Source organism: Ziziphus jujuba, chromosome 4 (assembly GCF_031755915.1).
Source record: "Ziziphus jujuba cultivar Dongzao chromosome 4, ASM3175591v1".
Classification (NCBI taxonomy): domain Eukaryota; kingdom Viridiplantae; phylum Streptophyta; class Magnoliopsida; order Rosales; family Rhamnaceae; genus Ziziphus; species Ziziphus jujuba.
Genome location: NC_083382.1, coordinates 30989543 through 31009458, shown reverse-complemented (window position 1 = coordinate 31009458; position 19916 = coordinate 30989543). Strand labels below are relative to the sequence as shown.

The 19916-nt window shown below is 34.9% G+C and overlaps 3 protein-coding genes across 4 annotated transcripts; 1 reads left to right on the top strand and 2 right to left on the bottom strand.

The window, feature by feature from the left end:
• Positions 1–932: 932 nt before the first annotated feature.
• Positions 933–2548, bottom strand: LOC125421849 (probable disease resistance protein At5g66910). Its single transcript, XM_060816659.1, has 2 exons — positions 1962–2548; positions 933–1891 (listed from the first exon to the last, which is right to left on the bottom strand). Exons 1-2 carry the CDS (start codon positions 2095–2097, stop codon positions 1149–1151), a joined length of 879 nt encoding a protein of 292 aa, XP_060672642.1. The 5' UTR covers positions 2098–2548; the 3' UTR covers positions 933–1148.
• Positions 2549–3010: 462 nt separating this feature from the next.
• LOC107415353 (protein DA1-related 5) lies at positions 3011–5099 on the bottom strand. Its single transcript, XM_060816836.1, has 4 exons — positions 4982–5099; positions 4081–4382; positions 3832–3997; positions 3011–3613 (listed from the first exon to the last, which is right to left on the bottom strand). Exons 1-4 carry the CDS (start codon positions 5097–5099, stop codon positions 3135–3137), a joined length of 1065 nt encoding a protein of 354 aa, XP_060672819.1. The 3' UTR covers positions 3011–3134.
• Positions 5100–7753: 2654 nt separating this feature from the next.
• On the top strand, positions 7754–10775 carry LOC107415403 (senescence-associated carboxylesterase 101-like). Of its 2 annotated transcripts, XM_016023723.4 has the most exons (4): positions 7754–7918; positions 8127–8454; positions 8878–9444; positions 9676–10775. In XM_016023723.4, the coding sequence occupies exons 1-4, from the start codon at positions 7911–7913 to the stop codon at positions 10531–10533; spliced, it is 1761 nt and encodes a 586-aa protein (XP_015879209.3). In that variant the 5' UTR covers positions 7754–7910; the 3' UTR covers positions 10534–10775. The 2 variants fall into 2 exon arrangements, with proteins under 2 accessions (XP_015879209.3, XP_060672195.1); XM_060816212.1 differs by lacking the exon at positions 8878–9444 and having other exon boundaries at positions 9679–10775.
• Positions 10776–19916: the final 9141 nt, after the last annotated feature.

Genomic DNA, 19916 nt, shown 5'->3' with positions numbered 1-19916 from the left:
CATACAGTACACTTATCATCTTGCATCATTTACATTGGACATTTTAAAACTGTTAAAAACATATAAAAAATAAAGTTTTAAAAACATATAAAAAATAATTTAGAAAGCAAAGTGCATTTAGGGATGTCAACGGGGTGGGGCGGGACCGATTTTTAAAATTCCGTCCCTGTTCCCGCGGGGAATTTTACATCCTATCCCCGTGATTTTCTCCGTTTCTTTAAGTGCGGGGCGGGATCGGAGATTTTGCGGGGCGGGACGGTTTTTCCTATTTTATTTTTTAATTGATATTTTTTTAAAAAATTTATATAAAAAAATTATTTTATGATTAAAATATAAAAAAAATGACTACAATGCAATAAAAATATAATAAAATACATCAAGGAACAAATTTACAATTATAATAAAATATATATTTAGAAAAATAAATAAAAAAAAGAAGAAAATGATTTTACATAAATAAAATTTTATTAAAAAAAAGCAATAAATAAATATATATATATCGGGGCGGGGTTATTATTCCCCGTCCCCAACTCGGTTTTTAGGCATTTGCCCCGAGTCCGCTCTGCATCTCCGAATTTTCGGGGAAAAACCACTCCGTTAGGGGCGGTGCACAGCAATTTTGGGGATGGACGGGGCAAATTGACATCCCTAAGTGCATTAAGGCCTAAAATTCAAAAATCAAAGTGTTTTAAAAAAAAAAAAATTCAAAAATCAAAGGTAACTGTCGAATGAAATATCATATGTAGGAATACCAATATTGCCACCACTTGTGAGTCGTTGCCTTCATGAACTGTCGAATGAAACCGAGGCATTTTGCCTTTTAATCTCAAATTAAGGAACGGCCAATGCCCAAATTACCAATCATTTTTCACATCTAACTACTAGGGCTACATTAATTATTACGACAAAATAAATTCTTTGGGATCAAAACAAGAAGTTTTTTATTTATTTTTGATAAAACAAGAAATTAAGCGAATATTACACTGGATGTACAATTACATTTAAACGCAAGGAACTCATGTAACCATATAAGGAGACAAAGAGGCACTCTGTCATGAAAATGCCGGAAGCCACTCTAAGTTGATATCTTCTTTGACAGACCTCATTGTTATGTTGTGTTGATCATCTGGATAAAATTTTTCCCATACTTATTTTATTTCTTTATCACATACCAAATCTAACGACTGCTCAAGTTGCCAAAATGACTCTGGAAGATACTGCAATCTAGAGCAGTGATTCATGTTGAGATTAATTAATTTTTTCAACTCACCTATATCTTCAGGCAAGTCCTTAATTCTGATGCAGTCAGATATATCAAGGGTGAACAACTCAGAAAGGTACCTAATAGAGTCCGGCAATATTTCCAATTCTGTACAGGACCTAAGCCTTAGAACTTGGAGGTTCCTCAGGTTTCCGATTTCGTTCGGCAGTTCACACAGCTTATAACAGTGTGTGATGCTCAACTTCTTCAGGTGGACGATATCACAAAGCCCAGCCGGCAGTCTCACCAAATCCTCGCAGAAGTCCACATTCATCTCCCTTAGCTCTGGCAATAAATCTGAAATCTGGATGGAACAATCGCGAAAAGCCTCAGCAAAGAGACACATGTACAAAGATATTTTCTGCAGATTCCTCAATGGTTCACAAGTCTCGCTCAGGGAAGGAATTGAAATGCGCTCCAGTCTTATTGTCTTCAAATTGGTTAACAAACCAAGCAATTGGAAATCACTTAATTCAGCATAATTTAAACTACTTGTAGCTATCAGAACCTTTAGCTTCTTCATGTTTACCACAAACGTAGGCAAGGCATAATCCTTTGTCCGGAAATTAAGAACTAGAACCTCAGCTTCAGGTAGTTGCATGTCCAACCAATTTGATGAGATCATTTCATCTGTAAACAATATCATTTGTGGTGCCACAATGTCAGAGAGAGAGAGAGAGAGAGAGAGAGAGAAACTAACCAGTCGAGATAGACACTAGGCGCGCTCTAACTGGTTGTTCCATACATTCTTTCAATGACTCTGGAAGCTCGTTCCTACTTAAGTTAATAAACAGTCTTTTCCTCTGTCTTATTGGCTCCTGGCTGCTATTGTCCATAGCTATTTCTCTAAGCAGATCATGCTGAACAAGAAAGTGTTGACCATAGTAGTCATCCACCTCCTTCACATCCTTTCTGATTATGAGAAGAGAATGATTGCTCACAAAAAACTATTGATCATCATCTTGTAAAAGTTTTAATGCATTTTCATATTGTGATTTTTGGGCTTTATGCTTATGGAATTCAAACTTAGAATATTTGACAGAGCAAAAGTTCAAACCTAAAAAAACAAGGAATTCTTCATAAATTGTGGTTTGAGAAAACTTTGTAAAAACTAATAGTTTACCATCTATAGCATGATCGCTATGAAAATATTTTGGCCATTGGCTTTCAGATTAGCTGTTGTGTTGTTTAGACTTTAGCACATTTCAAGAAAAGGAAGCTGTGCGGAAATGTAATCTTTAGAATAGTTTAACTTGCAGCCTGTACGTCAACAAGTTAAAACCAGCCTAAAATAATATAATAACAAACCCACAAAAAATAATAATAATAATAATAATAATAAATAAATAACAAAATACCTTGTGATTTTAAGATTAGCCAGATTCTTAGCCGTGAGATCTAAAATAATGTCCAAAACGTGTGCTTCTAGCTCATACAGTTCTGTCCACATATCAATAAGGGCAGCAACAGGGATCATCCGGTCTTCTGGAAACGACGCAAGGTCCTTGAAACACACCTTCACAAGGACCTTTGAATAGTCTAGGTCGCTTATAAGGCTGGCAAGTAGTTCATTCTCAGAATCGGGTCTAGATGATGAATCATCAGAACATTCTTCCAGTCTCTTTTGCCAAATCTCTACAGGTTGCCTACCTAATGATCCGGCTACAATTTTAATGGCAAGGGGGATTCGCTTATAGGAATCCACCATCTGCAATCCAAAGGCTCAATCAATAAATCAGGATTATATATACATATATTAAGTTAGGGAAGGAAGATTTTTTGCTTTACAGATTTGATCTCCCAGTTCTGATATTAAACGCGATCATACACAGATTGAATGCTCATACGAATTGGAATATTGTCAAACATCAATTCATTCATTCCATTTCCATTTGGAAAGGAAAAATATGCATATATGTTTTGTAGATATTGCAGACTGACCATATACCTTTTTCACAATATAATCTGGAATGCCCGGTTCCCCATCTTCCCAGCATGCTGAGTGACGGAAAAGAGTCATTGCATCTTCATCATTCAAAGGGCTCAAATGGTATGGAGGGGCAAATTTTGGTAATTCGTATCTTGATGTTATCAAAATCTTGTAGTCTCTTATTTTGAAAACAAACTTCTTAATAAGGGACTCCGCTTCCGGCCAAACATCATCGAGGACCATCAATATAGGCCTGGATTTGAGTCTTTTCAGAAATTGTTTCAAGCGTTTGGCTGCATCTGCTTCGTTTTGAAGAAGAGGCACCATATTCATCTTGTATTTATATAGTTCTTGTACGACAAGAATCAGGCTAGGTGGCGTTTTTGAAACGGTAACAAAGAAGATGTTGCTCTTGAATTTCTCTGTCCATAAAAAAACAGTGAATAAGCTGTCAGTAAAACAAAGCTGAAAGTTGTGTGTGCAACTGATACAAAAGTACACGTCTATAACGAAACAAAAGGGGGAAGTAAATAGAGCAATGTTATTTAGAAAAGCTAGCAGATTTTTATACTAATTAAAAAAAATTAGAATTGATTTTGATCTAACGACGAAAGATTCAGCATTGAAGAAAAATTTGTACCTCGGACATGTCCATCACGACAGAACGTTTGTGCCAAGAGGGTTTTCCCACATCCTCCTGGAGCAGTCACTATTACAATGGATGTGCCATTCTTATTTAGAAGCTTCTCCTTTAAATCAGTCAACGGCGCGTCCAATCGGACAGTGATCGATGGGAGTTGAGGTGGCTGATCAGAGAGAACCATTGATACAATCTGATAATATTCCAACCAGCTCCATTTCCCATGCTTGTTTTGTAGAGATTCTCTACATCATTTAACAACTTCTTAAGAATCTTGTCCAATTTACGCAGCTTAGCGGTGTAACGATTCTTAATGCAAAAGTTACTCCGATGAACCTCGGAGCACTTTCGAACGAGCTCCGCACCCTTCTTCATTTCTAACTGAAATTTTGTTGCTTCCTCCTCTGGCATGTTAAACTCTGTAATCAAAGGTTCCAGATATTCTAGAGTGTCGTTGAGGTTGTTCAGGATGGTTTTGAACATTGGAGCCTTGTCCTTCATTTCTTTCACCGCATCAAACAGCAATCGGAATGCTTCCTCAAGAGCAGCCCCTGCAACAATCCAAGTTCATTTTTATTTCCAAATCCATCGCTCACCCGTACTCAATTTCCTTGGGTTACCAATAAAAGCTCAAAGGGAAAAACTGATTCTGCAATTCATTATTTTATTTATTTTTTATTTTTTAAAAACAAATTTCTTCCCATTTAAAAAGTCAATAATGGAACTAAACTTAAGGGTAAAAATGTAAATTTAATAGTTGAAACGGTAATAAAATCTTTAATTATTATTATTATTATTATTATTATTACTTCAACTCAGACTCATCCTATTAATATCATTATATTTAAGTGTTTATTTACATTGTATGATTGAAGTGGACTATTAAAATTTTTTATCTGTTAGTATTGTATTTATATTTAATTAAATTTTATAATATTTCAATTTTATTGGTACGAATTTAAAATAATACAATCTAATTCTGTTTAAATTTATAATATAAATTGATATTTACAGTCCAATTTTTTAATATTGTAAGTTTTGTGATGAAATCTCTTCTCCTCCGTTAATCAAAGAAAAGAAAGAAGAAGAAGAAGAAGAAGAAGAAGAAGATAGGTAAAGGACGATTTAGCATTAAGGCATGAAATCATACCTTGGACTTGATCATCATGCAGGCTTCGGGGAGCGCTGACATGATACAACGATGCAGTATCATCGTCGTACGGAATGCATCCCATTGAAATAGCGTTGACTCCATATCTGGCGGTCATTGCGTCGATATTCCGTACCCGAAGCAACGTTTCCTTGGATTCCCTTGCTAGATAACAGTATCGTGTCAAGTCTTGAAGAGTCTTATAAATTCCCGCAGCTTGGCGGCGCGTATCCATTCCTTTTGTATATGTTCAATGGAGAAACCTTTGAGCACTCCCTGACAAGCTTCTCCGCTTCCTTTATTTTTGACTCCAGATCCGCTGTTTGGTCATCTGTCTGATGCAATAACTTGCTTAACTGGTTTACCTCTTTGATCAGGGGTTTCAACTTTACAAGCTGTTCTTCCAGTTTAATTCTTGTGGGTTCGAAGATGGCATTGTTGCCCTTTACTTCCATAACCGCATCATACAGCGATCCCAATGCTTTTGCAACTGAGATAGCAGCTCCAACACCTCCAACAATTTCCCCTATAACTTCTTTCCTTAATTTGGCAGCTAAAACCAAACCAAAATTCAGAATGGACAAATTCCTATCCCTCGCAATCTAAATCATTTTACGGACAAAATAACCCAAAAAAAAAAAAAAAGGGATAATTAAACTTTAATACCTTTTAAAATTATTTAATTTTGTTTTTGAATTCTAAAATCAATTTCATGATATTGATATTTTTTATTTTCAAAATTTTACAAATTTATTAAATTTAATTAAATTGATAGAAACAGTAAAAAAAAGGGTTATGTACCACGCATGTGATCTCAGATCTAATTTTTTAATTTATTCATCAGATTTTCTTCCAATTTTTTCATTTAAATAATTAAAAAAATTGGAAGCTTAAAAAACAAATCAAATGATTAAAAAAAAAATTGAGAGCTTGAATAAATATCAGAGGTTTTAAAAAAATTCTAAGAGCCAAAAAAATACGAGATGTACAAAAAAAATTAGATAACCCAAAAAAAACAAAAAATTTGAAACTTCAAAAAAATGCCAAATGTTACAAAAAATTAGGGTGCCCAAAAAAATACTACATATTCAAAAGAATTCGAGAGTCCAAAAAAAATCTGATAATTAAAAATATTGCAAATGCCCGAAAAAATACCAAATGGTAAAAAAAATTATTAGTGCTCAAAAAATACAAGATGTTCAAAAAAATTCTAAAAGCTGGAAAAATAATCGGTTAAAAAAATTTCAAGTGTCCAAAAAAAAAAATCCTATAATAAAAAATAATTTGGAGAGCTCGAAAAAAACATTAGATGTTAAAAAAATTCTAAGAACCTAAAAAAATATTAGATGATTAAAAATCTTGAGTATCAAAAAAATAATAGATGATTAAAAAAATTTTGAATGCCACAAAAAAAATACTAGATGGTAAAAGTTTTTTTTAAGAATTCAAAATAAAAAAAAAAATCAAATGTTAAAGAAAAGGTTATAACAGCTCGAAAACATTTGGTATTTTAATCAAGCTGTTAGAATTTTTTACTACCTATTTGTTTTGGGCATTCTAGATTTTTTCAATCATCTTGTATTTTTTTCAAATTTTCAAAATTTTGTGCTATATGGTATTTTTATCATGCTCTTGGATTTTTTTTTTTTTACCATTTAATATTTGTATCGGGTTCTTAGATTTTTTTTGTATACTAATGTTTTTTTTTTGGGCTTTTTGAATTTTTTTTAATATTTGATATTTTTCTAGACATTGGGAGTCTTTTTTTAATAAGCTAATATTTTTCTGATGCTCTCAGAATTGTTTGAATATTTGATATTTTTATCAAATTTTCAGATTTTTTTTTTTAATTTGGCATTTTTTATGATGCTTTCAAAATTTTTCTTTTATCATATGGTAATTTTTTTTGTGCTTTTGGATTTTTTTTTTTTGAGCATATGGTATTTTTTTGAACTTTCAAAACTTTTTTTTTTATCTTTAATCACGGCCCATGTTTGTCGCTTGTTTTTAATCCCAACCGTGGATTATGAATGTAATGGAAAATATCAAACCATTTATTAGTAATATTTCAAAATATATAATTAAATTCAAATTAAATATCCGATAATATAAATTACAATGCTAAAAGGAAAGAAAGTAACACATCAATCATTGGAAAAAGAAAAAAAAAAAAGATTCGGGTAATTCAGACAAGACAATTCTCCCCAACTACTACGAACAGGTGGAAGTTAAAAAGCACCTCAGCGAAGTTTCCTATTATTGACTTGGCCATTCTTCTCTCGACTGAAAGCTTGTGATGGGTGTGAAGTCCCACATCGGTTGGAAAGGAAAACGAAACATTTCATATAAGTGGGTGTGAATACCTTTCTCTTGCAAGGCTTTTTAAAACCTTGAGGGCTAGGTTGTAAGAGAATTCTCCAGGTCCAAAGAGGACAATATCGCATGCGGGTGGTTTGGGCTGTTACAGATGGTATCAGAGCCAGACCCGGATCGGTGTGCCAGCGATATGCCTTATAAGAGGGTGTGGATACCTTTCCCTTGAGAGGCCTTTTAAAACCATGGGGGAGGAGAATTGTGAAGTCCCACATCGGTTGAAAAAGGGCGGGCTGAACCCAAAGCGGACAATATCTCATGCAGGTGGACTGGGCTATGCAGGTGGACTGGGCTGTTACAGTGTCATTTTTTAAATTTTAGTTTTGTTGGAAGCTGTCAGGAAGTCATTTTTTATTTTTTTGGGTGGTGACCTTGCTGTGGATCAAATTTTTTATTTTTTATTTTTTATTTTTATTTTTGGGTGGTGAGCTTGCTGTAGGTCATTGTTTAATGGACAAGTTGACTTGGATTGCATTCAGGTTATAACTCCAGTAACTATGTTCTTGAGGTTATCCAATCTTCTTGGTTTCTAACTGGATACTGGAGAGTTGCAAATATGAATTTGTAAGTAAATATGTTCCATATATTTTTTTCTTCTGGCACCCCGGCAGAAATTCTTGTACCCATTTTACCAAAAAAAATATATATATATATATATATATTTTCTTCTTAGTTTTCTTTTCGTTTGCCATAAAAATTCAGAATTTGGTAATTGTATCGACTTTTTTTTTTAATATAATTTTTTTACTTTGAATTTTGTTCTTTGTTGCAGATTTAACAATGGGTCAGAAATGGCAAATTTGGTGGTTAGCTCTGGTCTCCTTCAACAATCATGGACTGTAAATTCGAATCTTTATGGAAATAGTGATCCAAACGAACGTCTTACATTCAAAGTTTACCCACAACAAAACTACAACATCTTGGGTTTTGTTAGTTCCCCTCGGACACTTGAAGGAGATGAGGCAGAGTTAGTTTCATCATCTACTTTTCCTCTCTTCGAATTTTTATGCAGCAAAAACAACCCAAGTTTCTCCATTAACAAAGCTGCAATTTCTCTCTTTGATTCCTATCATTTCCTACTTTCTGAACTGAAAACTCAGGTAAATCTCTTTTTTCTTTTGAAGATCTAAAATTCTTCTTCACGTCTTGTATTTCTGAGAAATAACTATTAAAGTTGGAGTTTTACTAGCTTGATTAACTGACCGACGAAAGATTAGAGAAAAATATAAATGAAATAAAAATCTGTAATTCATAAGCTTTTGAAACAAATACTATAAAAATATATGTAAAGATTCAAAAGAAACCAAAAAAGATGAGTCTAGTGAGGAGAGTGTTAACAAAAAATATAAATAAAAAAAATAAAAATAAAAATACACCTTTCATCAACTTAAGTGTTTAGAATAAGATATTCACATATAGGAAGATTATGCCTCCAATATGAGACTTTGAGAATGTTCTTGCTTGCATTTAACTTTTTGTCATTTATACTCACTAGACAACTTGGAAAATCCTATCGGTTTCAACTTTGCCAAGGACCCCCATATAAATCATTGATTATCACCGGACACTCTTTGGGAGGCTCAATTGCTTCACTCTTCACCTTGTGGATGTTGGACAGCATGGTCTTATCAAAAACCAAACGCCCACTTTGCATCACTTTTGGTTCACCCCTTATTGGTGACAGCAGCCTACAGAAAGCCATCTTTCAATCTCAAACATGGAACTCTTGCTTCCTGCATGTAGTCTCTAACCAAGATCCAATACCTAGAATCTTCCTACACCACAATCCTGTCCATCAAACAGGTGTTTATAAACCATTTGGGACATTCCTCATTTGTTCTGAATTAGGGTGTGCTTGTTTTGCGCACCCTAATTCCGTTCTGGAATTGTTACCTGCAAGTGCCTCGTATGGTGCTCATGGTCAACATCCTCATCAAATCTTGCCCTTTGTTGATTATGGACCAATGGTGGAAAATCTTTACCATCGGACCTTCTGCCGGGATGCAATAGAGTTGGATGAATGGGCTACGCAACCATTTGAGGCATGCATTAGTAGACAACTCCAAGCAATAGGGGTTGGTCGACCTCAGGTAACTAAGTTTCAATTTGGTGCATTCTTCTATCACTGGTCATTCATGTTTTGAGTACAATCTTCTTTGACTATGTGTGTGATATAAAAATGAAGGGAACTGTTAAAAGAAATGAAAATGTGATATATTATTTGAAGCTTACGGTTCTTTCCATTTAATTTCAACATCGTTTTTCGTTGAGATCTTCCATAACTCTATTTCTGCCTCACCTTATTCTTAAAATCTTGCTAGCAGCAAAATCAGAAGAACGAAGAGAAAGATATAAATCTATCTAGAAAAACTTCAACAGATTTGCAGTCTGCCGCTTTTGATCACTCAGCCACTCTCCCCTCCCCAGGCTCAGGTTCACCTAAATGGGTTCAAAATTTGATAAAGAGGACAAAAAACTGGGAATTGAAACTTCAAATTGCGAAGCAGTTTGATCCCTCCAAGAAGTTGAATGACATAAAAGTAAATATGGTCTACTTGGAATGGTACAAGAAGTGGGCTAAAGATCAGAAAACTGGATACTATGACATGTACAAAAACAATATGTATGAATCGGACGTTATGGTTCAAAAATACAAAGAAGAACTCACAAATTACTGGATAAACATGGTTAACGAAGTGAAAATTAAGCCCCAGAAGGAAGGAGCCGACTTTCAGTCTCATTGGCTATATGCAGGTACAACCTATAGAAGGATGATTGAACCACTTGACATCGCTGAACACTACTACGAGAAAAAGAGACTCAACTATGAAACCGAAGGAAGATCTGATCATTACATCCTGTTGGAGGAATGGCTGAAAGAAGCAAAGGAAATAGAAAGATATGCAACAAACTTGAAAAAGGAAAATGTAGCTTCTATTCTGACAATAGATTCGTGTTTCTGGGCAAAAGTTGAGGAAGCGATCATTTCATGCAATTTGTTGAAGACAGAAAAATATGTTGTTGAAGAAAAAGTGAAGAAGTTGAAAGATTTTGAGAACTATGTCTTGGGTCTGTTGACTAACTATGAAGTATCCCCTCAGATATTCTTACCTGAAAGCAGCTCTATGAAGTGGTGGAAAGATTGGAAAGCTTATAGGAAAACTTTGGGAATTACCTGACCACTCCACGACTTCATCGAATCTGGGACATATGTAGAATATGACGGGGGTATCTGGTCTCCACCTGTAAATACTCAACTAGTTTAAGTTCATATACCAAGTAATTGTTATATGTCACCTTTGTCTAATAATGTATTTTCACTTTCCATCTTTTTGGAGGCAAATAATGTGAAAGAAATGCTTTTATCAGCTTTTTTTAATGATAGTCGTGCGGAAAATGGGTGATTATGTTTCTTTGTTAATTTCCTTTGCAGATCAGGATACAAAGTTACTACTTATTTTTATCATCAATGACATCAACCATTGTCTCAAGCCAGCCAGATCAAATCAGATTAAGTAGTTCTCTTTAATCCCTAGATGAAGCAAGAATCTATATATTTATGAGCATTAAAATATTATCAAAAAAAGATGGGAAACTTTATGAGAGATTTTTTGAATTCTCACCAACCTTAGGGGCTGAGTTGGTCATCTTTTAAGCAAGATCTAGCTGTTTTCACGCTAAGAGTTTGACAAAAAGCGATGAGGGTGAGTGCAGATCCTTATATTTAGAATGAGAATTTTTCCATAATCGGTTGAACACATTTCTGATTAATACTGCGTGAGGCCGCATCCTTACTCACTTATAATGCTTTGATTTGAACTTTAAACCAAGCAACCTTACCAAATCAAAGAACCAATTCAAGCACATTCTTTTACGCCTTATTATTTGGTTTTTTTCTAGAATAAGAAAGTATTGGTGTGCGATAGGTGAAATACACAGTTTGTGGAAAAAGAGAGCTTGAGAATGAGTTCCTATCAGCACTAATCTTGAATTTCAATGCAATAATAACAGGCAATCTTTACTTGGTGTAAACATTGTAATGAACTTAACTTGAATTTGCACTAGCTTTTTTATTTTTAAATGTCTATTATGCTCATTAAGAATTCCTACATCCTTGACTTGGTCATCCATCTCCATGTCTGAAAGCTTACATTAGGTCATTTTTCAGATCGGTTTGTATTTAAAACTTGGTAAATTAATTTATACTTTTAGTATTATTAACATTGACAAACTATGAGATTTATCTTGTTTCCAAGGCATCATTTGGTCATTAAAATTTTGTTGGGACATATTGGTCGTTAGCAATTTGCTTCCAAGAACTCACAAATTACTGGATAGACATGGTTAAAGAAGTAGAAAATATGACCCAGAAAGAAGAAGCCTCCTTTCGGACTCGTTGGCTATGTGCAGGAACAAACTACAAAAGGATGGTTGAACCACTTGACATCGTTGAGTCTACAAGGAAAATAAACTCAACTATGAAACCCAAGGAAGATCTAATCATTACATTAGGTTGGAGGAATGGCTAGAAGAAACAAATAATTCAGAAAGCAATCAAAATAACTTGAAAAAGGAAAATGCAGCTTCTATTCTGACTGTGAGAATTAATCCTCAAAACTTTTGTAAAATGTGTTTACTGGTTTGATATTGTGACAGAACAAAGAAGAGGAGAGAAGCTGCAGTTTTGGTTGTTAGTTTTTTGATAGAATGGCATCGTTTATGAAGTTGAAAAAATATCTCTTGTATTGCCACATCAGCAAAATTACTGGGCTCACTTAAACAATACTGTGTCGTTTTGTTTCTTATTAGTTATATCAGTTTTTGATGCCACATCACAGCAAAACAAGGTGTTTTTAAGAGAGGCAGTTCACAAAGAAATACAGGGGTCTTTTTTCAAGCTTAAAAAAAAAAAAAAAAACAGAGAGAGCAGCTGGTGTGTGTGTCTTCTTCATGGTTCTAGAGAGATAAAGTTCCAGATCAGTTTTTACAGAGAGAAATTCCAAAGTTCTTTGTATGGGTTTCTCTACACCTTGTTTTTTCTATGTGAAAGAGAGTGGTTTCTTTGTGAAACACAAGAGTGAGGGTGTCATTGGGACTTTGGGATTGGTTTCGGGTTTCTTGTGTGAAATCACCATTGTTGATCTGTTTTGAGCTTGTAAACACAGATTTTCTTATAGTGCAGAAGCTTCACACTGGAGCACGAGGACGTAGGTCAATTTCGACCGAACCTCGATAAAATTTATGTGTTGATTTGTAGTTTAGATTTTTGAATTTTATTTTTAGAATACATAACATTGGTATCAGAGCTTGTGTGCTCGTTTTTGGAGGCTTATTCTTTGAGTCTTGATTATCTAAGTTTTTGCAATTGGGTTTTTTGAATCATCAACAATGTCTACAAGATTTGAAGTGGAGGTTTTCAATGGAAATGGTGATTTCTTGCTCTGGCGCAAGAAGATGAGAGCCGTGCTGGTTCAACTGAAGGTTGCAAAGGCCATTGATAAGTCCTTTGCTGCAGACGTTCCAGAGGAAAAACTTTTAGAGATTGATGAAATTGCTATGAGCACCATCATTCTACATCTTTCAGACAATGTTTTAAGGAAAGTTGATGAAGTTCAGACCACTGCTGAAATGTGGGCTAAATTGGAGAAATTATATCTGGTAAGATCTCTGCCAGATCGTATTCTTTTACTTGAACAATTCTTTGGCTTTAAGATGGATGTCTCTAAGGATTTAGATGCTAATTTGGACATCTTTAATAAGTTGATTCTTGATCTTGCCAATTGCAAAGTTGTTTTCAATGATGAACATAATGCTGTTATTCTATTAAATTCATTGCCTGAGACTTACAGAGAGGTTAGAAATGCCATTAAGTATGGTAAAGATTCTTTGTCATTAGATATAGTTGTAAGTGCTTTGAAGTCCAGAGACTTGGAATTAAAATCTGAGTCTAAAGGGACGGACTTGCTGTGAAAGGAAGGAGTACTACCAGGAATTGGGTACAAAATGACCATAGGAGCAAGTCTAGAGAAACTTCAAGGTCTAAGTCTAGAATTAGAGGCAAGAAGTGTTTTTACTGTAAGAAAGAGGGACATTTTATCAAGTACTGCTTCAAGAAAAATAAAGATGAGAAAGCAAAGAACCAGGAAAGTGGAGATTTGGCTATAGCCTCCACAGATTCAGACCTTGCTGAGGTGTTAGTTGTAATACCTGACCAAAATAACTCTGAGTGGGTTTTAGATTCAGGGTGTTGCTTTCATATGTGCCCAAACTTAGAGTATTTTCAGTCCTATACTAAATATGATGGTGGTCATGTTTTGTTGGGTAATAATATCTCATGCCAAGTGGTAGGAATAGGTAATATTCAATTACAAATGTTTGATGGAACTGTGAAGACTTTACCTTCTGTTAGACATGTGCCTGATTTGAAATGAAATTTACTATCACTTGGTGTGCTTGATGAATCTGGTTACTCGTGTAAGACTGAAAATGGAAGTATGAAAATTTCTAGAGGTTCTTTTGTTGCAATGAAAGGTACTAAGAAAAATGGCTTGTATGTTTTGTGTGGTAAAGCTGTTTTGAATGCTAGCAATGCATCTGTAGCATCATCAATTGATAAAACTGATCTGTGGCATAAGAGATTAGGCCATATTAGTGAGAAAGGTTTGTTTTATTTGAATAAAATGAATGTTTTTGGCAAGGACATGGTTAGCAAGCTTGATTTTTGTGAAAATTGTGTTCTTGGAAAACAACGTAGGTTGAGTTTCAACTTGAGTACAAGTAAAGCTAAATCTATGTTAGATTATGTGCACGCTGACTTATGGGGCCCTGCCAAAGTGCAAACACAATCTGGAAATAAATATTTTCTTTCTATAATTGATGATTACTCTAGAAAAGTTTGGATTTATTTGTTAAAATTAAAAGATGAGGCTTTTACAAAGTTTAAAGAGTGGAAATTGCTAGTAGAAAACCAAACCAGCAAACTTGTTAAAGCTTTGAGGACTGATAATGGTTTGGAATTTTGTAACAAAGAATTTGATGATTTCTGTAAAAATCATGGCATCTTGAGGCATAGGATTGTAAAGCACATACCACAACAAAATGTTGTGGCTGAAAGAATGAATAGGACATTTCTTAATAAAGTTAGATGCATGTTAGTGTCTTCTGGTTTGCCTAAAATGTTATGGGGTGAAGCTGTTATGACAGCCATGAATTTAGTGAATTTATCACCCTCAACAGCACTTGATTTTAAGACACCAGAACAGGTTTGGACAGGTAAGCAACTAGATTATTTGAATCTGAGAATTTTTGGGTATGCTGCCTATGCTCATCAATCTGAGGGAAAATTAGAACCTAGGAGTGTTAAATGTGTTTTCTTAGGCTATCCACAAGGTGTCAAGGGGTATAGGTTATGGGTTAGAGAAAGTCAAGGATTTAAGGTGATTATTAGGAGGGATGTGATATTTGATGAAAATACCATGCCTTGCAAAGCTACTAACCATGCAGGTATTGAAGCTAATGAACAATTAGAAACATGGCAGCTTGATTTATTCTCTGAGGTGGAGACTCAAGGAGCTGTTAAAGGAGATGATGACTCTTACAGAACCTACTGAACCTGTTATATCTGGACAGCAAGCATCTGATCAATTGGATGAAGAACAACCTGTCCAACCTTCACCAAGATCAAATCAAAGGAGATATGCTTCACCAAGCTATTTGCTCACTCGAGATAGAGCAAAAAGGCAAATCAAGCCTACTAGGAGATATGGTTATGCAGATTATTTAGCTTATGCCTTGGTTTCTTTTCAAGATTTAACCGAAAGTGAGCCTAAGACTTATGTTGAAGCAATTAAGTCAAAGCAAGTAGCTCAATGGAAGGAAGCAATGGTTGAGGAGATGGAATCATTGCACATGAATAAAACGTGGATTTTGGTCCCATCCCCAACAGATCAGCGAGTTGTAGATTGTAAATGGATTTACAAGGTCAAAGAGGCTTTAATTAGTTCCGAACCAATGAGATTCAAGGCAAGACTTGTGGCCAAGGGGTTTACACAAGTCGAAGGTATTGATTCCAATGAGATCTTCTCACCGGTATTTAAGTACACAACAATCAGAACTAAGTTAGCTTTAGTGACACAATTGGATTGGGAGCTGGAGCAACTTGATGTAAAAACCGCTTTTTTACATGGAGAGTTGGAGGAAACTATATATATGAGACAGCCTGAGGGTTTCAAAGTCAAGAAGAAGGGTGGAGAGCTTGTGTGCTTATTGAAGAAGTCATTATATGGGCTTAAACAGTCACCAAGACAATGGTATAAAAGATTCAACTCTTTTGTGGTGAAAATTGATTTCACAAGGAGCAGCTTTGATAGTTGTTTCTACTTTAAGGATTCCATGAGTGATGAAGCAGTATATCTATTGCTTTATGTGGATGATATGCTGGTTACAGGTCCAAAGATGAAGATCATACAATCGGTGAAGGAGTTACTTAAGTCTGAATTTGATATGAAGGATCTTGGTCCAGCTAAGAAGATTTTGGGAATCACAATTCTAAGGAATAGGAAGAAGTCTGAAATGAAGTTGTTACAGTCATCATCCATATAGCAGATTATTTCAAAGTTTTCAATGGAGAATGCTAAAGTGGCAAATGTGCCACTTGGGGGACATTTTAAGTTGTCTATTGATCAATGTCCAACCACAGATCAAGAAAGAGAAGAAATGTTAAGAATTCCTTATTCGAATGTTGTTGGTTCTGTAATGTACCTCATGATATGCACTAGACCAGATTTGGCTTTTGGAATTAGTGTATTGAGCAGGTATATGGCTAATCCGAGAAGAGGTCATTGGGAAGCGATGAAATGGCTGTTGAGATATCTTAAGCAAACAGCAAATGAAGGACTAATTTTCAAAGGAAATCAAGATGAAATTGAGTTAAATGGTTACTTAGACTCGGACTATGCAGGAGATAGGGACAATAGGAGGTCTATTTCTTCATATGTTTTTACCCTATGTGGTAATTGTGTGAGCTGGAAATCACATCTATAACCTGTTGTAGCTTTATCAACAACCGAGGCGGAATATATAGCTGCAATAGAGGCTGCTAAGGAGGCAATATGGCTTAAAGGTCTACTAATGGAGCTGAAAATACTTAATCAAGATGTGGTGTTGTTTTCGGACAGCCAAAGTGCAATACATTTGTGCAAAAATCCTGTTTTTCATGAGAGGTCTAAACATATCCAAGTAAAGTATCATTTTATTCGGGATATGGTTTCACAACAAGTGTTTAAGTTGGAGAAAATTCCAACTGAATTCAACCTATCAGATATGGGAACAAAGGTCCTGCCTGTGAGCAAGTTTAATGCTCGTAAAAGCTTGCTCAGGATTGGGGCAGGTTAGACTTGAAGAGAGATGAGATTGCTGGGAAGGTGTTTGAGTTTCTGCACGTTTTATGTTTTGAGGATTAGGTGGAGATATATGAGAACTAATCCTCAAAACTTTTGTAAAATGTGTTTACTGGTTTGATATTGTGACAGAACAAAGAAGAGGAGAGAAGCTGCAATTTTGGTTGTTAGTTTTTTGATAGAACGGCATCGTTTATGAAACTGAAAATATATCTCTTGTATTGCCACATCAGCAAAGTTATTGGGCTTACTTAAACAATGCTATGTCGTTTTGTTTCTTATTAGTTATATCAGTTTTTGATGCCACATCACAGCAAAACAAGGTGTTTTTAAGAGAGGCAGTTCATAAAGAAATACAGGGGTCTTTTTTCAAGCTTAAAAAAAAAAAAAAAAAACAGAGAGAGCAGCTGGTGTGTGTGTCTTCTTCATGGTTCTAGAGAGAGAAAGTTCCAGATCAGTTTTTACAGAGAGAAATTCCAAAGTTCTTTGTATGGGTTTCTCTACACCTTGTTTTTTCTATGTGAAAGAGAGTGGTTTCTTTGTGAAACACAAGAGTGAGGGTGTAATTGGGACTTTGGGATTGGTTTCGGGTTTCTTGTGTGAAATCACCATTGTTGATCTGTTTTGAGCTTGTAAACACAAATTTTCTTATAATGCAGAAGCTTCACACTGGAGCACGAGGACCTAGGTCAATTTCGACCGAACCTCGATAAAATTTCTGTGTTGATTTGTAGTTTAGATTCTTGGATTTTATTCTTAGAATACATAACACTGACAATAGATTCGCGTTTCTGGGCAAAATTTGATGCAGCTATCATTTTATGCAAGTTGCTGAAGACAGAAAATTTTCGTGTTGAAGAGAAAGAGAACAAGTTGAAGGATTTTGACAAGTATGTATAGGGTTTGCTTAAGAACTATCAAGTATCCTCTGAGATATTCATAAGGGGTGGCAGCTTCATGAAATGGTGGGAAGATTACATGAAGACTATGAGACGCATCTCAACCCTTCTACTCAACCACTTCATGAACTCTCGAGCATATGAGGAATATGCGAAGGGTACTTGCTCTCCACCTATCTATGATCTACTATTTTAAAGTTCATATCAGAGTTAATCTAATCTACCACTATATATTCCTGTCTCTCAACCTATTGAGTTAGAGAAATTTTTAGTTAGATTTTAAGCCATGTTTGTGCCTGCATCTTTGTTTTGCTCATATATTAATTTTCACTTTCCAGAGTTCTGGACACAAATAATATGGAAAGATCTGTTTTTTTAATAATGGTCATGCACTCAAGGATGCTATTGTTTCTTTGTTAATTTCCTGTCAAGATTATGAGACAAATTTTGTTATTTTTGCCAACAAAAAGATGGGAAGCCTCTGTATAAATAATAACATAAATGGTTGGTTTGAAACCTCATGATAAAGATTTGTCTGATTTCTCACCAACGTTAGGTCCTTAGCAGACTTGTTGGCCATAGCTGAAGCATGATAGCTGTATCTATATTAAGAATTTTGAGTTAAGAATGAGCTGTTATTTGTTAATGCAAAGTCATAAATAGATAATATGCTAACCAAGAAAAGAGCTTTCCATGGGGATTGGGGACCCTGTTAGTTGCTTACCACATGCTCTTGTACTCCACCAAAGCTCTGTCATGTCACCCGTTCTCCTCTGTTATTTATTCCTTATTTTTCATTTTGTTTTTATTTTTGTGGCTTTCTGTGACGTCACCTAGTCAAGTCATGACTTTGGTTGATATTTGACATAAGGTGGAAAATCTTTACCATCGGACTTTTTGCAAGGATGCAAAAGAGTTGGTTGATTGGGCTAGGCAACCATTTCTGGCAGGCATTGTCAAACAACTGATAGCAATAGGTGTTCCTCAATCACAGGTAACTTTGGGAAGCTCGTTTACCTGGCCACTCGACGACTTCATGGAATCTCGGGAATATGTAGACTATGATAGTGGTAACTGGTCTCCACCCATCTATACTCGACCATTTTAAGTTCATATCAGAGTATTGTTATCTGTCACTGTCCCTTGCCTATCACCCGATCGAGTTTTGAAACTTCTCCCCACATTTAAGCCATTGTGCCTGCACCTGTCTAGTCATGTATTTTCACTTTCCGTCTTTCTGGAGGCAAAAAATATGATAGATCTGTCTTTTTAATAATAGTCATGCAGAAAATGGATGATTATGTTTCTTTGTCAATTTTCTTTGCATATCAGTATACAAAGTTACTATTTACTTGTATCAATACAATAAAGCATATGTTGAATGTGACTCTAAATTCATGTGCTTGAAGTTTGATGGCATTGGTTTTGATGTGTAATGGTGTTTTGGAGAGGTAGAAATGGAGGAGGCAACGAAGTTATGGTTTTTGGATGCTAAAATGACAAGTTTTCTCCTCGTTAGTGATATATCTTTTTGGGAATTTGAGCTAGGGTTTTATTATGTGAGAGAAACCCCGTTTTAGTGAGAGAAAGAGTGCTTTCCTTGGAAGCCATTGTTGGAGGCCAAATCAAATTTGTATGCCTTCAAGATTTATGAAAGGTACTTTCCATAACTTGCCTCATGGACGTGGATTAACTTAATCAAACGACGTTATATATGTTTGGTGCGCTTATTTCTTGCTCTCTCTTGTCTCTTTCTCTAGATATATAGTTGATTGTTGTGGTTAGATTTATCTATTGCTTGCATATTTTTCTTTATTGGTTAATTTTTTTAGTGAGATAAGCATTACAATGTTGTTAGAAAAAAATATAAATAAAATGAAATAAAAGCTCATCTCACATAAAATTAAGTTTTTGGAATAAATGTTATTTCAATATAGTATCAGAGCTAGAGATCTAAAAGGTATTGGTTTAAAATTCAATAATTCCACCCAAGAATTGAAAACACATGTAAAAAACCAAAAAATGCAAAAAAAATGAACCTATATGTGAGGAGTGTTACAAAGAAATATAAATAAAATAAAATGAAAATCTATCTCTTATGAACTTAAACTTTTGAAATAAATAGTGTTTTAACAAATGTTATCAACAAAAAAATGGGAAACCTTGCGAGAAGTTTTCTAAACTCTCATCAAACTTAGGGGGTGAGTTGGCCATCGTTCAAGCAAGATCTAGTTGTTTTCGTGTTAACATTTTGCCATAAGGACG